Source organism: Ailuropoda melanoleuca, chromosome 2 (assembly GCF_002007445.2).
Source record: "Ailuropoda melanoleuca isolate Jingjing chromosome 2, ASM200744v2, whole genome shotgun sequence".
In the NCBI taxonomy this organism is placed as follows: domain Eukaryota; kingdom Metazoa; phylum Chordata; class Mammalia; order Carnivora; family Ursidae; genus Ailuropoda; species Ailuropoda melanoleuca.
The window spans coordinates 79283078-79305076 of NC_048219.1; the positions used below are offsets into that span (position 1 = coordinate 79283078).

Sequence of the window (21999 nt, forward strand, 5' to 3'; positions counted from 1 at the left end):
CGGCGTGGGGGGAGGGGAGCTCGGGGCGCGGGGGGGCCAGGCATCGCGGGACCGCGGGAGGAAGCTGCCAGCCGCTGGCGGCCGGCCCTGGCGCGGGCTCTGCGGGGACCCCCGCCCCGCTGCTGAGGGGCTGCTGCCGAGGGGGGTCCGCTATCCCGCGGAGCCGAGGAGACCCGGGGTCGGAGGGAGAATCGCGGGCAGCTCGGCAAAGAAGAAAAGGGCGCAAACTACGTGCGTACCAAACCTCCATTAGCACCTGTGGCTTCTCCATGGAGACCCAGGGCCAGCCTCCTGGAGGCCCTTCTCACCCTGTGGCCGCAGGCTGTTTGGTCCCCCTTTCCTGTTAGCATCGAAGTGAAAATCAGACACTTCTCTCTGGCAAACCGCAGAATGGTGCTTCAGAAACACCTATCAACAGGCTGCAGCCTTGGGCCGAAAACCACGCCACGATTTAACAGGGATAAATGTGAAGACTTACACAAATAAATACGGGGTGGTGGGGATGTCGGCTTCATAACAGACCTCCCGAAAAAGGCTCTGGGTTTTAACAGACCAAACGGCCGGTGTGGCTGCTAAAAGAGTCGAAGAAGTGTTAGACGGTGTTAATAGAAGTGTGGCTTGAGGTTGGGGGGAGGACGTAGTGACTCTCCATATTGACCAGATCATATCTGGATTTTTCTTTTTTTCCAGTAATGAGTGTCACATTTTAAGAGGGACATTAACAGGCTCGAGCAACATCTGAGGAAGGGGCGAGGCTTATGACCTGTTTATGACCTCACCCTGTGCTGGGCACTGCGGGGAACATAAAGAGGAACGATACACGAGCCCAGGGGAGCAAGAGGCCATAATAGGCATGGAGTATGCATGCGAAATACTGTCATAAATGGTCAGATAACATGAGGAGTTTAATAGGGATAAGAAACCTGCTGAAGAGAAGTGAGGAAAGAGCAGTTACTATTGAGACATTATCAGCTCTTAACATCCCTGAATTCACCTATGTTCACAAAATAGAAGTACAGCGTGGCTCTGAAAACAAGTCAACTACTTCTTTTGGCTCTGTAAAGAATGTGTTATTTGGTTACTTGGTAGACGGGTGGAGAAGACTTATATTTAAGACTATGGTAGTAGGGGAGATGAGCTGTACTCCCAACACAGCAAAGACAGCTGGGAACTGATAGCCAACTGCAGAGTGAGGGGTGAGTGGATGGGAAATGACTAAGAGGACACATTAAGGGGTGGGGGGCAAGGTTGAGGCCTAATCGAGAAGGGGGTTCAGAGGAGCCTGACTAAAGTTTGGTCAAGGAGAGTCTTTTATCAACTCTAAACCAAAGGGACACAGAATGTTCCAGTCCTGGGGAAAAACAGGCTGTGTCAGACTGCATATGGAAAACTAGATAAAATGCGCTTCATGGGTGAATTTAAGGGGTTTCAAAAATAATTTTTACTCTGTGCATTTGGTTTTTTATGCAAATAAGATACTGCTCTGTAATTATTAGGGAATTTTGTGTTTTCTTATGCAAATAGATACCACTCCTCTGTAATTAGGGAATTCACTGGAGAAGGTGACATTGACCTTGGCCTTGCGTTGGAAGCTGAGAAGTAGCCTTAGTACTCAGACAAGAAGGAGAAAAGGCTTCTGTGTGGGTTCATATTCTGTCAGGAGACCCAGTCCAAAAAAACCTAAGAGGGGCACCCGGCTGGGGCACCCGGCTGGCACAGTCGGTAGAGCATTTCATTCTTGATTTCAGGGTCATGAGTTCAAGCCTCACCTTGGGTGTAGAGATTACTTAAAAACACAAACTTGAGAAATGTATGCCTTGAAAAGAGAAAAATTGGGGAGAACGAGGTAATAATCCTGGACTATTTTGACGACTGTCACGATGGAGAGGATTAGACTTCCCTGTCACTCCAGAAGGCAGAACTGGGTTCATTCAGCATGCCCCCTCACCCTCCCCACGCCAGGTGGCTGGAGATTTCTGTTATGATTAGAGAGAACGTTATTAACGCATCCTTTAAACCCAGGCTGGAATGCTGTGACATCAACCCTCATCCTCCCAGTGGGAATTCACTGCTGCTTCCTCTGGGCTCTCGGAGCTCCTTCACACCCAGGTTACATAGCCCCAGTGCACTGCCTCGTGTTGTGTTGGAACTAGTACATGGCCGGCTCCCCGACCAGACGGTCAGATCCTCTGAAGGTGGGGACAGGCTTTTCGTCACATTGGCACCTTCCCTCAGTCCCCAGCATAGAACCCGGTAGGTAGGAGGTGCTCCTAAGTGCTGGCAGGGTGTAACTGAGGAAGTCGAGTTGATCGAGAGCTGATCTGCAAGAAAATAGCTATAGCAGGTTACCCCCCACCCCCGTCAGGAATTCTAGGGAGATTTCCTCTGCTGGAGGGGTGCATCCCTCCAGCCAGGTTATTGCAGGATGTTGTGATACTCTGCTGCCAACTTTTTGCCTTTTCCCATCGTTCATTATTTAGCCAGTACATTTAATGAGGCTCTGCTCTGCGCCTGCGCCTGGGTGTCTGCCTCTGACCTTAGTCTACTGGGGGTGGGGGGCGGTAGCAGATGTGTAGACAGACGTAATAGAGTACTGCAGGGGCTGGCGTGGTGTTCAGATAGCTGGGGTTCAAATCTTGGCTGGGCCACTTAGGAGTTTTGCATTGGAGTTTTGAACGACTATCTAAATTTTCTAGTAACGTGCATAAAAGAATGCCCTTCTTTCAGGGTTGGGTGAGGCCAAAGTGAGCTCTCTTAGATCAAAGCCTTTACCTTGCGTAGCCTGTTAACGTGGGCTCCGAAAGTGGTAGCTGTCATTACTATAGTGATGGTTGGGAGGCCGTCCTATAGAGGAATGACGGGTGGCATGAGAAGTTTCTCGAGAGAAGACTGCTCTTGCCTTGGGCAGGAGACTCCTTTTCTTCAACAAATCTTGGCTGAATGCCTCCTGGGAGCAAAGCAAAGCTGCGAAGTGCCGTAGATAGAGAAGGAACCTGTCTAAGGAAGGAGGCGGCAGTGAAACGTAATTATTTAATTACGGTTGTGATAAGTGCTTGGGACAAAAGGTCCAGGATGTGATGGGAGTGCGTCTAACTGGGAGACCCGACCTGGTCTAGGAGTCAGAGGTTTCTGGGAGAAAGTGATGTTGGAACAGAATCTCGAAAGATAAACGGGAGTTCATGGAGCTAAGGGGGGAAGGGGACAGCATTCCAGACCCAGAGGGAGTAGCACCCTCACGAGCTGAGAGTGAACTCAGTGACCGTGACGGGAGGCCAGAGGGAGGCAGGGGCTCGATGGGGCAGGACCTTGCCAGGGGCTGAGAGGCCTCCTTGTTTGCTGGCTTTTAATCTTAACAGAAATAGGAAAGCACAGAAAGTTTCAAAGTAGGAGTTGACGGATTCAGGGTTTTAGAAAGATCCTTCTGGCTTCTGGCGTCGAGAATGGCTGGGTGGATAGACTTCTGTTGGCAGTAAAGAATACATTTTACTTTGGAGCCTGGGGTACTCCGCTTTCCCAGAACAGTGTGTGTCCTTGAAACAGTAAAGAGCCTCGCTCCCTGCCCTCTGATATTTTTTATTGTGTTCTGCTTCAGTTTTACAAAAATCCTGGTCTTGACCCACTAGTGAGAGTTGCAACTCAACAGTTTATAAAACACAGAACTAGATGTCCCTTTAAGATCGCTGACAGATCTGATATTCTGTTGTGAAATGCCATTGCTCTAGCTATTAGACTTTCCTGCACTGCATCTAGAAGGATTTGTTATTGTTCCCCCCCGAATGACGGGGCCAAGGGCAGGGCATTACAGACTGAGGGTGGCCACGGGGGCAGGAAAGTTTGGAGAGTGATCCAAGTAGTTGGGAATGGCCGAGGTGCGGTTGGGGAGGGATTGACGTAAGGACCTGGGCCTCAGTATCTTCTGTAAAATGGAATGATAGTGGTTGCTGCCTGGGTATGAGGATTAAATGAGATAATGCAGGTACTTGAGAAGGCACACGGGAGTATTCAGTAAATGTTTCCTGTTGGTGGTGGTGGTACTGTGTTTGCATTATCTTGTTTTGCAGAAGGCCCACGTATGCCGTATGGAAAAGGTTGGACTCCATCTTGCAGCCCATGGAGGTCTGGGGCCATGATCCAATTTGTGTTGGTGATAACTCCTGCTGATATAGGGGAAGAAGCAAATGACAGACAGAAGGAAAGATCCTCGACTATGTCAGTGATTGGGGGGAAATTTAGATTTAAGCAAGATACTATTTTCTTTTGTTGATCAGATTGTCGAAGATTGAAAAGATTGAAGGTTTCTGGTGGTGGGGTCTGGGAAAAGGGTATTCTCAGATTCCTGTCAGTGATCACGTTAAGTGTGTACAACCCGTTTAGAGGACAATTTGGCAGAACTTTCCAAAGTTGGGAAGAGTCATTTTGTTTGACCCGAAGTTCTACTTTAAAGGCATTTGTCCCATAACCACAAATCTCCTACAAGAGTTACATGGATGCATGGATGGTTACTATAACATTTGAAATGGCCAAAAATTGTAGGTGCCTAACTATTGATCACTGGACAAGTAGTGAAATACACCGCGTGCATTCATACCGTGCTGTCCTTTGCAGCCATCCACACGAGTGAGCTGGCTTGGTAACATGTCCGAGAAGGATGTCCATGGTGGTGAAAGAAGTCTGTTGTAGGACAGTGTGTGCAGCACACAGGAAAAACTCGGGCGCTTTAAAAGTCTTTGGGGCAGCTGGGTGGCTCAGTCGCTGGAGGGTCTGACTCTTGATCTCAGGTCTTGATCTTAGAGTTGAGAGTTCAAACTCCACACTGGGTGTGGAGCCTCCTTAAGAAAAAGTCTACGGGCGCCTGAGTGGCTCCGTTGGGTGTCTGCGTTGGGCTTGGGTCATGATCCCCTGGGGTCCTGGGATCGAGCCCCTCGTCGGGCTCCCTGCTCAGCGGGGAGCCTGCTTCTCCTTCCTCTGCCTGCCACTGCCCCTGCTTGTGCTTGCTCTCTCTCTCTGCCAAATAAATAAAATCTTAAAAAAAAAGTCTGTATGTATAGAAAAAAGTACATATAGAAAAATACATACACATCAGTTAAGCTGGTAGTCGGGAATGAGGGAGTGAGGGTCCTTAATGTTCTGTGTTAGATGTTTGTTGGACGTTGTTCAGAAGTTTTTTGATGCTTTGGGTGTCCACACTGTCATTTATCTCTTTATGCACCCATACTTACATCACACCTGTCGGTTTGCCCCCCTGGGATCCTTGTTTATTGTGGGTCCCTCGCCATATCAGCATCCCACCTCCATTTCTACTTTCTGCCTTGTGCTCAGAAGACTCATGATATCAACCAGGGCGTTCTTTGGGTGGTTTTATTTAAAAAGGATCGTGCTCTATGCGTTTTCCACATCCTGCTTCTTACTCAACAAATACTTCACAGAAATCATTCCTGATCATCTGGCGTAGATTTCTAATACATTGTTGGAATTTTTTTCCCCAACATTTTATTATGACAAACTCCAAACATGAAAGTTGAAATGATTATACAGCGAACACCCATATACCCTCACCTAGGTTTTTTTTTTTTTTTAAAGATTTTATTTATTTATTTGACAGAGATAGAGACAGCCAGCGAGAGAGGGAACACAGCAGGGGAGTGGGAGAGGAAGAAGCAGGCTCCCAGAGGAGGAGCCCAATGTGGGACTCGATCCCGCAACGCCGGGATCACGCCCTGAGCCGAAGGCAGACGCTTAACAACTGCGCTACCCAGGCGCTCCCCTCACCTAGGTTTTTTAATTAGTATTTTGTACACCTGCCCATCAATCTATCTGAGTGTTTTCGATGCATTTCTAAGTAAGTTACAGACTTCAGTGCACCTCACCCCAAACACTTCAGCATGATTATTATTAACTGTAAGTGTTCAAAATGTAGGTGAAATTTATAGACCATGAAATGGACACATGTTAACTGAACCATCCTATAAGTTTTAGCAAGTCCATGCATCGTGTGTAGTCCCTATCAAGACATAGAACAGGACATCACCCCCAAAATTCCCTCATCTTTCCGGGTTGGTCCTCACCCTTACCCACCCAGAGGAAACCGCCGCTCTGATTTTTTTTTTTTTTTTTTTTAGTTTGTGCATGTTTGGAACTTCATTTAATGGAATCAAGAGGTATGCACTCTTGGGGTTTTATTTATTTACTTGAGAAGGGGCGTGCAGAGGGAGAGAGAGAATCCCCAGCAGACTTCCCGCTAAGCCCGCTGCTCCATCCCAGAACCCTGAGATCATGACCTGAGCCTGAAACCAAAAGTCGGGCACTTAACCGACTTTGCCTCCCTGCTGCCCCAGGTATGCACTCTTGTGAAAGCCACCTTTCACTCCGCATAATGTTTTGTTTGTTTTAAGTAAACTCTAGCCCAAACGTGGGGTGTGAACTCATGACCCCAAGGTAAAGAGTCGCGTGCTCTATCAACCGAGCCAGCCTGGCGCCCCTCCGCATAATATTTTTGAGGCTCATTCATGTTCAGCAGCAGCTGCTTTTTCTGAGTACTACACTTCACCGGAATACAAATCACAGTGTGTTTAGCCGTTCTCCTGTTCGTGGACTGCTTTGGGTTTGGGGCCATGTTGAATATATGGCTGTGAACATTCTTGTACATTTCACAGGGGATCTACCTGGGAGAATTGCTGGGTCACAGGGTAGATTTGTGTGTATTGTTATTTTTAAATCTTAGGCAAGCTGCTTGACCTTTTTCTTGGTGGTTGGCAGCAAAGTATTCCAGACTCATCCTCTGTTGTGACCTTGTCTAGGGTGAGGCCGCTCACCCTTCCCTAGTTCCTGCTGGTTTCCTGAGCCCCTTTCTCAACTTTCCTGAAACTTACTGATAAACAGCTCTTATCACTTAAGTTGGCCTTACTTTATTCTTTCTGCTTATAACTAATAATTCCAAATGTACATAGTCATCTGAAAATAGTGTGACCGGGTTTTGGTGTTTATGCATTTGACTTCCTTTCCCCTGCCTGCCTCCCTTTATATATATTTATTTGTCTGTGTATTTATTATATATATATTTATATATTATTATATGTGTGTCCAAGTTTGGACAGTATGTAAAGGATTATATAAATTATTTATTATATTTTAATGGTATGTAATATTATGTAATTATATATATATATATGTCCAAGTTTGGACCATATATGTAACCTGACATGTAACACTCCAGGCCCGTGCTGGGCAGTGCTGTATGCCAGCCAGTGGTTCAGCCTTTGCAATGTCATATGTTTTGTCTGTAAAAGCGTAGTCTGAAATTATTTGATAATCCTTTCGGTCATTATCCCATCAAGTATTTCTTGAATAATAATACCAGTGCTAGGTCTGTACTAGGTGTTATAGTTGGATTTTCTAATGAATTTTTATCGCATACGTAATATTCTTTTCATTAAAAATTAGAACATCGTGACAGGTTTAGTTTTACACAAAACGTGCCTTTCTTCAAAGCGATTGTACCAGTTTATACTCCGACTGACAATGCGTGAGTGTTCTGGTGTGTCCGTATCCTCGGCAACGTTTGGTGTTGTCAGCCTTGTAAATTGTAATCTGGGTGGGTGTGATGTGTTCTTTTTAATCGCTACCATTCCATGGTAGGGGCATTGGCAATTTATTCAGCTGTCTCCCTGTTGATGGGAAATTTTTGGTTTCCAGTTTTTGGCCACTAGGAATAAGCCTGCAGTAAGTATCCTCACTCGTCTTTACATTACTTCACATTACATTAATTACTTTACATTTGTTTTACATTCTAAATATTATCAGATCCTTACGCAGGCACTTTTCTTTCTGTGGGATACCTTCCCAGGAATGCCATTCCTGAGTTAAAGGATACCTATATTTCAGATGTTGGGAGATGTTTCCAGGTTGTTTCCCGAAAGGTGGTCCTACTTCACCGTTCCACCAGCAGCGTGTGAGAGCCCACTTCTGCACATATGCCTAAGTGTAATATCCATGCTCTGTTTTCCACTTTTGTTGGTGTAATGGAAGTAAAACGGTGTCTCAGTTTGACTGTAATTTGCATTTCTCTGCCTTTGAAACATCTTTTCATCTGGTCTTGTGGCTGTGTTCATCTTTTTTCCTAGAAATCTAGGTGACCAGATGTAGAAAACAAGNTTATTTATTTGACAGAGATAGAGACAGCCAGCGAGAGAGGGAACACAAGCAGGGGGAGTGGGAGAGGAAGAAGCAGGCTCACAGCAGAGGAGCCCGATGTGGGGCTCGATCCCGTAACGCCGGGATCACGCCCTGAGCCGAAGGCAGACGCTTAACTGCTGTGCCACCCAGGCGCCCCTGCACGAAGTTTCTGATGGAAGAAAATTTTCTTTGTTATGGCTGTTGCCTTAGACCAGGGAGAGGTGAATTTGGGTAGGTGGTAAGAGGCACAGGGAGTAATTTGAGAAATACTTAGATGGTAGCATCCAGGGCAGAAGTTGCAAAACTTGCAGAGTTGAGTTCCTACTGTCCCTGTGCCCATGAGGAAGTTTCCAAAAATAGGAGATTTCACATTCAAATTTTGATTTGGGCTTCTCTTTCTCTCTCTCTTTCTCTCTCTCTCTTTTTTTAAGATTCATTTATTTGAGAGAGAGAGAGTGTGAATGGGGAGAGGGGGAGCTCAGAGAGGAAGCAGACTCCCCACTGAGCAGGGAGCCTGACATACGGGCCTCCATCTCCAGAGCAGGTGATCATGACCTGAGCCGAAACCAAGAGTTGGATACCCAGCCGACTGAGCCACCAGGCGCCCCGATTTGGGGCTTCTCTTAAAAGCCAGAAGGTCTGGCCATCTTGGGCCTCCATTCCCTGCTGGCCACAGCTGTCTGGAGATGAGTAGCAAGCAGCTGCCCGCCCCCCTTGAGACAGGGCATGCTCTCTCAGGTTTGCTCCCCAGCCCTAAACTGAGAGTCGGCACCTGCACTGTTGTTCTCTTAAATGGAGTTACGAGGGACAAGAGTCCTTCTTCCACTGATGGCTCAAAAATGGGACTGTGCAGGTGCCTCAGAGGGGCTCAGGTGTGGAAGATGCCCCTGGAGCCTTTGAGTTTGTGCTCGATTTGTGGAATTTCCCGAGGGGCCCTGGTGACAGTGACTTCTCCTGATTTCTGTCCCTTTGTGACTGGACCTCTTGGTAGCATTTGGGCCTGATACCTGATGTCGAGACTTCCTGCTGATTCTCCTCCCTCTCTTAGGGAGTTTCCTCCTCCCTGGGTTGTCCTGGTCTCAGCTCTTCTCAGACGACTCCCACTCCCTGGGGAGATCCCAAACACCTCCATGGTTATAACTCCAGCCGAGGACTCCTGAGTGTTAGGCTAGACTCAGGCTTGACTTTGGCCTGAGTTCTCAGTTTCCGACTCCTGGAGCCAGCCGCCTCTGGACCACAGGAATCTCGAACTGAACGTGTCCAAATCCAAATGTCATGGTCAGCCCTCCAACCTCCTCCTCCTCCTCCTGTCTTTACCTCCTATCTCAGGAATGGTCCCGGAAGCCAAGCCCATGGATTTGAATCCTGTCCTGGACTCCTCCCTCTTCCCTGCTTCCATACCCCCTTCCTGTCAATCACCAGATTCTGCTAATTTTACATTCTAAATATTACCAGATCTGGCCCCTCTTCTGTCCTTACCACCACCTTGTTCAGGCCCTTGTCATCTTTTAATTGGACTGTTGCAATGGTCTTTTTCTAACTGGTGTCCCTGCCTACAGTCTTGCCTCCAGCAAATCCATCCTCCACTCCTGATGCCAGAGTGATCTGAAATGCACATATGATCTTGCCACTCCCCTGCTTAAAACCCACCACCCGCGGGGGCTCTGTAACCACAGTGTAGCCTCTGCCGTGGGCTGAAAGTAAGTTGTTACTACTCCTACTACCACTGCTACTGTTAGTACTACTATTACTACTAATATGAATACTAATAATAGTAGGTAACATTTACTGAGCATTTTCTGTTATGTTTTCACATGATTTATTATCTTTCTAAAACAAATCAGCGCTGATTCAGAGTTCTCTGAGTAGTATCACTCTCACGTGCTCAGGGTGAGAAGGGAGAGGGGCAGAGTGACGGGGCACCAGGGAATTGTCCATACCATCAATGATCTCATTACACACCAGTGAGTGACCATGCTGCTTCAGCCTTACGAGTTAAATAGGGATTACCATGGTTCTTACGAACTAGGATTTGCTTTCCTTCCCTAGAACGCACTGAGGGAGGGTGGTCAGCTGTCCAGATCTTGAATACATCACATGCGGGGATGCCCCCCGGCTCCTGGTTGCCAGGAGAGGAGGGGAGCTGCTGGTCTTCAGGGTCGAGTCTAGGCTTCCTGGCCTGGCATGCCAAACTGCGGAACCTGGTCCCCGCCCACCTCTGCTGCCTCCCACCACGCCCGCCCCACACTTGTCACTGTAGTGCCTCCAGGCTGTGTGTGATACTAATCGTAGCATGCCTTATGGAGATCTCCTTATGTGCCAGGCGCTGGGCTAGACGGACACCGCAGCGCCCGTCTCTTATGCAACCCTCATAGCAACCCCACCAGGTAACTTGTCCTTATCCCTGTGTTACAGGGGAGGAGAGCGAGACTGAGAAGTGAAGTAGCCCGAGGTGACCCGGCTAAGGGAAGTCCCCTCCCCTCCGGCCCCCGACCCCCAGCACCTGTTCTTGGAGACCCCTCCACCCTCCTCCTTGGCTCTCACTTGGCACTCCGAGCTCTTGCACCTGGTTGACACCCATTCATTCTTCAGGACTCGGTTAGACTGCTGTCCCGGGGAAGACTTCTTGGACAGCCTGGCTCCGTGCCTCTCCTCGGCTGTGCCCCCGGCAGCACGCCAGAATCCATGCGTTCATTCTGTGCTGGGCTCCTCGAGGCAGGGCTCGATCTGCTGCCTCATTGAACCCCCAGGGCCTAGCGCAGGGTCTGGCACATAACAGGTCTCTGTAAGTGCTGAGTTGACTAAACTGAATTCCAGGCACTAAATCTTGAGGTTATTGTCCTTCTGACCAGTTTTCCCTATCTTCACCTTCTCTAGGCACAAAACCAAGCTATTTGATCTCTGGAGAAGGATCCTTTCCCTTCCTGCTTGGGTTCCACCTGCACCCTTTGACTTCGGGTGGAAACTGCTGTCTGATCAGCCACCTTGCCCACACACCCTGGACATCTGTGCTCTCTCTGACCCCTCTGTCCCTCCTCACCGTCAGGCAGGACCCCAGGTCCCCCCTCTGAATCAACTCACTCTGCTTCCCCTTAGCCCTAGCTCTTTCCACTGGGTCGTTGCTATCTTTTTTTTCTGTCCCTAATAGTTTCCCCCCCAAAAAATACTCATTTCTTTCTCTCTCTTCCCTTTGTGTTCCAAATCACCAGGCCAGTCCTGGGCTTTCCTCCTCAAAAATGCACGCTCCACAACCTGCTGTTTTGAACAATCGTATTTTATCTTGGGAAGTCCTGTTGAATTCCCTGAAAACATTAAAAACTCCTCTGACCCCCGGCCTGAGTCTCTGTCCCTGGGTCCTGTCCTGTCCCTCAGCAGGGCTGGTGTGTCCCACACACAGCTGCCCGCAGACACCGTCCCCTTCTGCCCTCCCCACCGAGCCGCCCTGCCTTCCCTCATTTCCCAGTCTCCTCTGCTTCCGGCAGCTTTGGGACCCCTGCCCCTGGCTTCTCCTCCATGCTGTATGGAATGAAGATTGCCAATCTGGCCTACGTCACCAAGACTCGGGTCAGGTTCTTTAGACTCGACCGCTGGGCCAACGTGTGTTTCCCAGAAAAGAGGAGAGTGAAGCTGGGGTCAGACATCAGCAAACACCACAAGTCACTGCTAGCCAAGATCTTCTATGACAGGTGTGTGGGTATGGGTGTTGGGGGTGGGGAGCTGTCTGGCTGAGGGAAGAGTGGGTGGCCTCAGGTTGGGGTAAGGCCCCGTCCTTCAAGGAGTGGGGGAAGCATAGGGAAGGAGCTAGTCGGTCTGGGGAGAGGCAGTGGGGCTCCTGAGCTCAGCTGGCACTTGGCCAGCCTCCCCTGTTCTAGGCCCCTCCTGTCCCAGCCCCGCCTTGACTCCCACTCTCCCCAGGGCTGAGTATCTTCACGGGAAACATGGGGTGGACGTGGAAGTCCAGGGGCCCCATGAAGCCCGAGATGGGCAGCTCCTTATCCGCCTGGATTTGAACCGCAAGGAGGTGCTGACCCTGAGGCTTCGGAACGGAGGAACCCAGCCTGTCACCCTCACTCACCTCTTCCCACTCTGCCGGACCCCCCAGTTTGCCTTCTACAATGGGGACCAGGAGCTGCCCTGCCCACTCGGCCCTGGTGAGTGCGTTTCCACAGGAAAGAGCCTTTGGTGGACAGGGGCTTGCCCTGGTAAGAGTTGGTGCCTCGGGAAACAGGCTCTTGCTGTTGTGTCAGTGGGGGGGTGCCCCTGCCCTGGGCTATGGCTGCTGGGGGAGTATCCCTCCCCTGTCCCCTCTCACGCTGCTGTCCTCCCTCAGGCGAGTGCTACGAGCTCCATGTCCACTGCAAGACCAGCTTTGTGGGCTACTTCCCGGCCACAGTGCTCTGGGAGCTGCTGGGTCCCGGGGAGCCCGGTTCAGAAGGAGCTGGCACTTTCTACATTGCCCGCTTCTTGGCTGCTATGGCCCACAGTCCCCTGGCTGCACAGCTGAAGCCCACAACTCCTTTCAAGCGGACCCGGATCACTGGAAACCCTGTAGTGACCAGCCGGATAGAGGAAGGAGAGAGACCTGATCGGTAACTCCTTTCCCCTCCAGCCCAGTCCAGGCTGGGGTGCCTGGCGCCACAGTGGGGGCCCATGGGAAGAGCCCAGAGCCTGAGCCAGGGCCCCTTTCCCAAGTGAGTTTGTAACTCCTCCAGGCCTCAGAGACCTTTTCTGATGGGGAAGAAACTTGCAGGTGACTCTGAAAAAATGCTAAGCATTTTCGATCGTATATTAGATTGTCAGGCAGCCTGTGGTAGACCTCTGTCTGTCTCTCTCCTCCTTACAGCTTGAGGGAGATAACTCACATACTGTACGATTCACCCATTCAAAGTATACAGTTCAGGTTCTCAGTATATTCACAGATAATGGGCAACTATCACCGATCCGTTTTAGAACACTTCATCACCCACAAAGGAACCCATGCCCTTTAGCTGCCACCCCCTTTGCTCCCCATTCCCTCCCCGCCCTGAGCAAGCACGCATCTGTCTTCTTTCTCTATGGATTTGCCTATTTGGACATTTTGTGTGAATGGAATCCTAGAATTTATGTAGACCTCTCTTTGACACTGCTAGAGGTTTCCAAGATATTGTGCTAGAAAAGCAAACTGTAGGCAATTGAGCTCTTTCTGTTAAAACTACACGTATGTAGGGGCACCTGGGTGGCTCAGTTGTTAAGTGTCTGCCTTCGGCTCAGGGCGTGATGCCAGGATTGTGGGATCGAGCCCCACATCAGGCTCCTCTGTGTGGGCCTGCTTCTTCCTCTCCCACTCCCCCTGCTTGTCTCTCTCTCACTGGATGTCTCTCTCACTGGCTGTCTCTGTGTCAAATAAATAAATAAAATCTTTAAAAAAAAAAAAAAAACTACACGTATGCAATACAAAGTGACAAAAGTCTAGAAGTTTACCTGCAAAAGAGTTAAATGTTGGTTATCTCTGGATGGTGAGAATATTATTTATTTACTCATTTAGTAGCTATTTTCTGATTTTTTTTCTCTAAGGAACATGTATGACTTATACCCATATTATTTACATATATGTGTTTTACGTATGTGGGTTTTTTTTTTTTTAAGATTTTATGTATTTATTTGACAGGGACAGAGAGCACACAAGCAGGGGGAGCGGCAGGCAGAGGGAGAGGGAGAAGCAGGCTCCCCACTGAGCAAAGAGCCCGACGTGGGGCTCGATCCCAGGACCCTGGGATCACGACCTGAGCCGAAGGCAGACACTTAACCGGCTGAGCCACCCAGGCGCCCCCATAAGTGTTTTTTGAATGTTTCCAAGTATGGTGCTTTCCAAAAATGAAGATGGTCCAGCCTCGGGATGAGTAGCCTCGTGGGGTAGTGAGTTCTGCCTCCTTGGGTAAAAGCTGCTGACCCCTTCAGCGATAGTTTTCTAGAAGGGCTTCTTGCATCTTCCAGGGAGGGGCCTTGTCCACCTCTCTGAAGGGGAGAGATCTCTGACTCCGCGGTCACTCTTGCAGCGCTAGGGGCTACGACCTGGAGCTGAGTATGGCACTGGGCACGTACTGCCCACCCCCTCGCCTCCGGCAGCTACTCCCCATCCTTCTTCAGGGGACAAGTATCTTCACTGCCCCAAAGGAGATTGCTGAGATCAAGTAAGAGCACCCCCCGCACCCTCATGCTGCTTTCTGTGTCTCTTCGCTCTGCCCCATAGCTCTGTCCTCAGCCTCCTGTGCTCTGTTCCTTCGTTCCTGTACTGAGCACGCACCGTGTACCAGGCAGTGTTCAAGGGAATCATTCACATGAGGGCCTTGCCCATGGCTGTGGGGGGATGAGCATCCGTCTCATAGTCTGTAAGTTGCATATAGTGCTGAGTGCTATGAAGAACGCAGGTAAAGCTACACTTTCAGGTCAGGGGATGGGTGTGCTGTCGTGAGCAGGGCAGTTAGCGCTGGCCTCTTTGAGAAGGTGATATTTGAGCAGAGAATGACGTTTGAATGAGGCAGGGGCATACGGCACAAGAACATCTTGGTGGGAGAATGTTTCAGGCCCTAGGATCCATGGTGCAGATGCCAAGTCAGGTCTGAGGTGGGGACAGGGGCGTCAGAAGGAAGGAGTGGAGAGCCAGGACCCATGCTCCGAGGTCTCCGAGCCCCACCTGCTTCTCTGCCCTTCTAGTCCTCTGATTCCGCGTGCTTTCAAAGCCCCAGAGCTGTGGACGGGAGAGGGTGGCTGCTCTTGCGCATGGGGCTTGCCTGACCCGTGCCGTTCTCCTGTCCGCCCACCCGTCCCTGCCAGGGGCCAGCTGGAGACAGGCCTGCAGTGGAGGAACTACGAGGTGAAGCTCCGGCTCCTGCTGCACCTGGAGGAGCTGCAGATGGAGCATGACATCCGGCACTATGACCTGGAGTCGGTGCCCATGACCTGGGACCCCGCAGACCAGAACCCCAGGCTGCTCACGCTGGAGGTCGGCGCCCGCATCTGGTGCGGGGAGGGTGGGCTCATATCAGCCAGCACATAGGCCGAGGAGGGAACGCTGTTCCTGCCCCCAGAGGGGGCTCAGCAAGGAGCAGAGTAGGCATCCTGTGCCCCAAATGGGGTCAGAGCAGAGCAGTGGGGAGGGCGGGCCTGAGTTCTAGTCCACACGTGGCTACCACTAGCGATGTGGCCTTGGGCAGGTCCCTTGCCCTTAGTTCCTTTATCTGGAAAGTACAGAGCTGGGCTAGATTATTCTTGGATCCTTTTCCGGCTCTCAGATGTCGAGTGTCATACACATGAGCAGAGAGTCCTATATGCGGTGCCAAGAAGGACACCTGCTAAGAGAGGCAGGGGCTGGAGATGAGCAGGGAAAGATTGCAGGAACTGAGTTAAGGTTTCAAGGGCAGAGTAGGATCAGAGTTGGCCAAGAGGGTAAACGGATGGGCCAGGAATCTGGCTCTCAAGTTCTGAAATTGTGCAGGGAGGGTTTCCAGGACTACTGGGCTCAGCATCTCTGTGCTGTTTGGGCAGATGTGTCTCCTTGCTCATCCCCTGACTTCTGCCCTGGTAGGTGGGAGAGGAAAGAAGCAAAGCTCCCTGGGTCTTTGGGTAGAAGGACAACGCCTCAGTCCTTGTCCCTCAGCGGGGTTCTGGAGAGCCAGGCAGTTGGGCCCTCCAGTAGCCATCCCTGGGATAGAAGCTTGCTTGTGTCCACACCCCACAGGTTCCCGGGGTGACTGAGAGCCGCCCCTCAGTGCTACGGGGTGACCACCTGTTCGCACTTCTGTCCTCTGAGACACATCAGGAGGACCCTGTCACCTACAAGGGCTTTGTACATAAGGTGGAATTGGACCGTGTCAAGCTGAGCTTTTCCACGAGGTGGGTGTTGGGGGACTCGTGACCTGCTAGAAGGTTCTATAGGTTTTCTTAGGCCAGAGCAGCAGATGTTTCTCTCCCTGAGATGAGTGGGACCCCGGGGACAGCTTTTCTTCAGGGGGAACCCCGAGATGCCCCAGTAGCAGCTTCTCCTGGAGGGGGACCGCATGGCTGTCTTGAAACGCGGGAATGGAATCAGGGTAGATGCAGTGTGCGCTGGCCCCTAACTGGAGCTCTTCCCCCTCTCCTCTCCCAAAGCCTCCTGAGCCGCTTTGTGGATGGGCTGACCTTCAAGGTGAACTTCACCTTCAACCGCCAGCCCCTGCGGGTGCAGCACCGCGCCCTGGAGCTCACGGGGCGCTGGCCACTGTGGCCCATGCTCTTCCCTGTGGCTTCCCGTGGGGTCCCGCTGCTGCCCTCAGATGTGAAGCTCAAGTGAGACCAGGCGGGGGTGCTCCTGGGCTACTTGGAGTGTGGGGCATTGGGGATAGAGTCAGGAAGGCCTCTGGGACACCAGGTGACATCCTGTTTCCGGCCCCTCTGCCAGGCTGTATGACCGCAGTCTGGAGTCGAACCCTGAGCAGCTGCAGGCCATGAAGTACATTGTCACGGGCACCACCCGTCCGGCCCCTTACATCATCTTTGGGCCTCCGGGCACTGGCAAGACGGTCACCCTAGTGGAAGCCATCAAGCAGGTGGGGCCTGAGCGTAGACCTGGGGCCTACGCCGAGTCCCCCGGGAACAAGCAGCTCCCAGATCTGGGTGCCTCCAGCTCCCTGATAACCCCCGGGCTGGCGTCAAGAGTCAGTGTGGCCACTGAGCATTGTTGGGCAGGGTGGGTCCTGCATGACTTGGGGTCACCAGTCATGTTTCAGCCATCATAGACTCGAATGTTTACTACACCAGTTTTCCAGCAGTAAAGTGCGTACTTGGACTTGGGGAGAGGGGTGGTCAGAACTTGCCTTTTGTGTCACTGCTTCCCTCAGGTCTAGGACACAAACCCCCCCCCCCCCCCCCGTGCCAACGTGAGTCACAATCAAGTCTCTCCCCTATCCCTGCCTCTCGAGCAAAGGAAGCCGCTTCCCACACTGCTTATCCCCACTCCAGGTAGTGAAACACTTGCCCAAAGCCCACATCCTGGCCTGCGCTCCGTCCAACTCAGGGGCTGACCTCCTCTGTCAGCGGCTCCGGGTCCACCTGCCCAGCTCCATCTACCGCCTCCTGGCCCCCAGCAGGGACATTCGCATGGTGCCAGAGGACATCAAGGTACCTGGAGAAGTGTGCAGGGGTGAGGGGTGGCAGGTGCCGGGAGGTTCAGGGTGGATGCTAAGTCCAGGAAATGGGGTTACCTGGATTCTGATACTTGCTGCGGGAGCACTCTCTGGCCTTCCGTTTTCCTGGGAAGTTAGGGAGGTGAAGAAAACTGCCTGGGAGACCCAGAGCCAGAGTGAGGGTGAGGCTGGGTAGAGCTGGCTGATTCCTTCTCTCCCCTCGCACCCCACAGCCCTGCTGTAACTGGGATGCAAAGAAGGGGGATTACGTGTTTCCTGCCAAGAAGAAGCTGCAAGAATATCGTGTCCTGATTACTACCCTCATCACGGCCAGCAGGTGGGGTGTGTGTGTGTGTCAGTCGTTGTGTGTATAAGTAAGGAGGTAGTGGACTGGGGAGCAATGGTGCCTGGCAGCGGGGTGAGGGGCCAGCTTGGGTGGGCATTCAGGTTTGGTGGTCAGGTGCCCAGTTATGACCCCCGCTCGGCCTGACGCTTCCCAGGTTGGTCTCAGCTCAGTTTCCCATCGATCACTTCACACACATCTTCATCGATGAGGCTGGCCACTCCATGGAGCCCGAGAGTCTTGTGGCCATAGCAGGTGAGGGGCGAGGGTTGGGCTGCATGTGTACCGCCCTGCATGGGGTTGGGAGAGGTCCCACTGCTTAACTTTCTCCCCGTGGCACCCCGCCTCTCAGGGTTGATGGAAGTCAAGGAAACAGACAATCCAGGAGGGCAGCTGGTGCTGGCAGGAGACCCTAGGCAGCTGGGGCCAGTGCTGCGCTCCCCGCTGACCCAGAAGCATGGGCTGGGGTACTCACTGCTGGAGCGGCTGCTGACCTACAATGCCCTGTACAAGAAGGGCTCCAATGGCTATAACCCCCAGTTCATAACCAAGCTGCTACGCAACTACAGGTATCCCCACCCCCTCACCACACCTGCCCGTCTGTGCCTTCACCTGCTGTGCAGCCCCCGCCCGAGGCTCCATCCCGCAGTCCTGTTGCTCAGAGGCTGTGGGATGCGGGGAGCCCATGATCTCCATTCCAGCCCCATCGCTGCTGCTCGTGGGCTCCGACCTTGCAAGTGGCTTCACTCTAGAGCAGTTTGCTTATCCGTGTAGTGGGGGATTGGCTTCCCAGCAGTCCGCGGAGAAATCAGGAAAATTGGGACAGTGTGGTTTTTCATAAACCTAATCGTTATTCAATTAAAGAGCTATACCTGCTTTAGTCAAGGAATTCATGTACCTAAAAGCTCAGGTGAATTTCTAAGTTCTTAGTTCCTTGATGAGTCCACTAAGAGGTCAGTCGGCATTAGCTGTGGGGTTATTACTTCTGCTTTTAGATTTAACACGTTATTTTGTCAAAGAATGGCAACAGATGATAATTTTTGTACTGTCCTTCCTTGGCAAAATTGAAACTGGAGGATGAGTTCCCCCTTTCCTGTTCTTTCCTTTTCAATTTGACTGGCCCGTGAAATCCATGGACCAGATGCTCTCGGGAACCCCGTTTGGTTCTGCCTCGTGCAGTTACGGGTGCCTAGCGGAGGGACGCCTGGGTGGCTCAGTCAGTTAAGTGTCTGCCTTCGACTCAGGTCCTGAAGCCAGGGTCCTGGGATGGACCCCTGTGTCAGGCTCCCTGCTCGGTGGGGAGCCTGCTTCTCCCTCTGCCTGCTGTTCCCCTTGCTTGTACACTCTCTCCTCCTCCCTCTGTCAAATAAATAAAATCTTTTAAAAAAGTGCCTAGCGGCGCCCCATAGATCAGCAAAATCTGCCGTCCAGGGAGTGGGTGGCAGGGGGAGGATGTGTGTACCCCGAGCAGGTGGAGTTGGGGGACCCAGGGGCGGGGCAGAAGTCATCTTCCTCCTCCGGCCTCCCAGGTCCCACCCCACCATCCTGGATATTCCTAACCGGCTCTATTATGAAGGGGAGCTGCAGGCCTGTGCTGACGTTGTGGACCGAGAGCGCTTCTGCCGCTGGGAGGGTCTGCCTCGACAGGTGAGGCTGAACAGGGCAGGGGCTCAGGCTGCTGCCCCTGTACCCCAGCTTCCCTCCTCCTAAAGGTGCAAGGTAGGAGGCGGCTCTGAGTGGAAGTCACAGGTTTTGTCACCTTGGCCTGAGATCCCACATTCCCTGGATGGGTCTGGGGGTGGGAGAGGGAAGGGGGATGGGAGGTCTGGCTGAAGGTTTCCCCTGACCCCCTATCCAGGGCTTTCCCATCATCTTTCACGGCGTAATGGGCAAGGACGAGCGTGAGGGCAACAGCCCATCATTCTTCAACCCGGAAGAGGCTGCCACAGTGACCTCCTACCTGAAGCTGCTCCTGGCCCCCTCCTCCAAGAAGGGCAAAGCCCGCCTGAGCCCCCGAAGCGTGGGCGTCATCTCTCCATACCGGAAGCAGGTCAGGCCCTCAGTTCCCATCGAGGGGTACCTCCTTCATAGCCAGACCACTAGGTGGAGGTTCCAGGAGCTCAGGCCTCTGCTGGCCCCTTATCTCAGAAGAGCTCAGAGGTCAGCTGTTCCTCGCTCCCTGGCCTCCTGCCTGGCTTCCTCTTAACCTGGACCCTGGGGTAATGGCACGAGAGAAAGGCACCTGTCTCCATCTTCCAGGTGGAAAAAATCCGTCATTGCATCACCAAACTTGACAAGGAGCTTCGGGGACTGGATGACATCAAAGACTTGAAGGTGACACTCACCACGGTTTCACTTCCCCCACACTTCCCTCCACTTCCAGAGACTTCCCCAGGCGCCCCGCCCTCACTTCCTGAGACACATCGGGGCTCTCCCGGGGCCTCTCACTCCTGCAGATCCCGGCTTGGTGGCTTGTCGGTCTGGGCGGGGACCGAGAAGCACCCCACCAGATTCTAGATTCTTACCACCAGGCTGGTTGGAGGCCTCTGCCCTGAGGATAAAGTCCCAGCTCCCAGCCTGCCTGACCTGTCACGTGATAGTGTCCCCGCTCACCGTTCCCACCCTGTGAGTCAGTCGGTGCTTTGACTCTAAGGTAGTGGTTCTCACCGCTGGCTGCAGATAAGAATCACCTGGAAAGCTTCTAGGGCGCCTGGTGCCAGAGCCCCACCCGGCCGGTCATCGCAGCTATCTGGGGGCAGAGCCAGAGCATCGCTGTGTTTTTATGGCTCCCCAGGTGATCTACCGAGCAGCGGGGGTTGATAACCCGTGCGCTCAGGCTTAAAGGCCTCCAATTCGTCTTTTAACAAGCGCTTAGTGATTGTCTTTCGGGAAGTTTGAAAACCACTGCTCTGAGTTCCCAAGTCCTTGCGATTGTTTTCTTTGCTGAGAACCCTTTCTAGCCCCCACCCCTTTGCCTAGCTTCCCCCTTCGGGTTTCAACGTCCAGGGCAGTCCCCCATGTTCTCTTTTCTTGTTCACTCCCTCCGCTGTGACAGATGCCCAGGGACTTCTCTGCACTGCGCCTTGGAGCTCAAGTTCCCCGAGGCAGGGCGCATCCTTCCCTCTGCTTCTCCCCCCCCCCCCCCCCCCCCCCCCCCCCCCCCGCGTGAGCCTCGTGAGCCTCTGGTTGCAGGCCTGTCTCTCACCTCCAGGTGGGCTCCGTGGAGGAGTTCCAAGGTCAAGAACGCAGCGTCATCCTCATCTCTACCGTGCGGAGCAGCCAGAGCTTTGTGCAGCTGGACCTGGACTTTAACCTGGGTTTCCTTAAGAACCCTAAGGTTTGAGGGCTGGTGGCTGGTTGGAGGAATTCTTCCTTCCTTATGGTCCTCCCCTCCCATGACCCTAGCACTCCTTCCTTCCAGAGGTTCAACGTGGCTGTGACCCGGGCCAAGGCGTTGCTCATCGTGGTGGGCAACCCGCTCCTCCTGGGCCATGACCCTGACTGGAAAGTGTGAGCATTCCCACCCCCTTAATCCCTCTGGGGAGCCACAACCCCCAGCCTGGGGCAGGTGCAGCGATAGGAAGGACCTCCTTGGGCCTCAGTTAATCCCGCAGTTCTGTTCGGGGGTCTGTCCATCCTCACGGTACCCCAGATAAGCCACTGGCCCAGAGGCACAGGCCGGTGTCCTAGGACCAAGGCCTCGCCTCCGGCCACTCACGGCCCCCCTCGGCCAGGCCTGCGCAGCTCTTTGTGTGTGAATGTCCCTGTACCCCACAGATTCCTGGAATTCTGTAAAGAAAACGGGGGGTATACCGGGTGCCCCTTCCCGGACAAACTGGACCTCCAGCAGGGACAGAACTTGCTCCACGGCCTGAGCAAGCTCAGGCCCTCTACCTCAGGTATGGCTGGGCCGGGCTCCGGAGAGCGCTAGGGGAGGAGGTGAGGAAGACGGGCTCACCTCTTTTCTTTCTAGGGCCCCAAAGTCACGACTACCTCCCCCAGGAGCGGGAGGGAGAAGATGGCCTGTCCCTGCAAGTAGAGCCAGAGTGGAGGAATGAGCTCTGAAGACACAGCAGACCGCCTTCTCACACCAGCCAAGCCTTAACCGCCCACCCGACCCTGAACCAGAACCCAGCCTGAACCAGAGCCCAGCCCAGCTGACCCTCCACAGGACAGGAAGGCTGGGGGAGGGAGTTTACAACCCAAGCCATTCCACCCCCTCCCCTGCTGGGGAGAATGACACATCAAGCTGCTAACAATTGGGGGAAGGGGGAGGAAGAAAAAACTGAAAACAAAATCTCGTTCTATGCAAAAGCCTCCTTATCTTCTCAGCGTGGACCCCTC

At 52.5% G+C, this 21999-nt stretch overlaps 1 protein-coding gene across 10 annotated transcripts in view; it reads left to right on the top strand.

Moving 5' to 3' along the window:
- The window catches only part of MOV10 (Mov10 RISC complex RNA helicase), a 22762-nt gene extending 793 nt beyond the window's left edge, over window positions 1-21969 (top strand). For 5 of the 10 annotated variants that reach the window (XM_034654092.1, XM_034654090.1, XM_034654089.1 and 2 more), the window contains exons 3-23: window positions 4062-4088; window positions 6120-6158; window positions 11655-11858; window positions 12088-12323; window positions 12503-12761; window positions 14208-14342; window positions 14986-15154; window positions 15890-16044; window positions 16300-16476; window positions 16589-16736; window positions 17149-17307; window positions 17546-17649; window positions 17813-17910; window positions 18008-18224; window positions 19185-19302; window positions 19514-19705; window positions 19915-19989; window positions 20867-20992; window positions 21077-21165; window positions 21433-21554; window positions 21629-21969. In XM_034654092.1, the coding sequence (XP_034509983.1) occupies window positions 4062-4088; window positions 6120-6158; window positions 11655-11858; window positions 12088-12323; window positions 12503-12761; window positions 14208-14342; window positions 14986-15154; window positions 15890-16044; window positions 16300-16476; window positions 16589-16736; window positions 17149-17307; window positions 17546-17649; window positions 17813-17910; window positions 18008-18224; window positions 19185-19302; window positions 19514-19705; window positions 19915-19989; window positions 20867-20992; window positions 21077-21165; window positions 21433-21554; window positions 21629-21720 (2941 nt within the window). In that variant the 3' untranslated portion in view covers window positions 21721-21969. Of the gene's footprint in view, window positions 1-4061; window positions 4210-6119; window positions 6159-9731; window positions 9873-11654; window positions 11859-12087; window positions 12324-12502; window positions 12762-14207; window positions 14343-14985; window positions 15155-15889; window positions 16045-16299; window positions 16477-16588; window positions 16737-17148; window positions 17308-17545; window positions 17650-17812; window positions 17911-18007; window positions 18225-19184; window positions 19303-19513; window positions 19706-19914; window positions 19990-20866; window positions 20993-21076; window positions 21166-21432; window positions 21555-21628 lie in introns of all 10 variants that reach the window. The other 5 variants (XM_034654087.1, XM_034654096.1, XM_034654094.1 and 2 more) reach the window with 4 other exon arrangements.
- The last annotated feature ends 30 nt before the right edge of the window (window positions 21970-21999 follow it).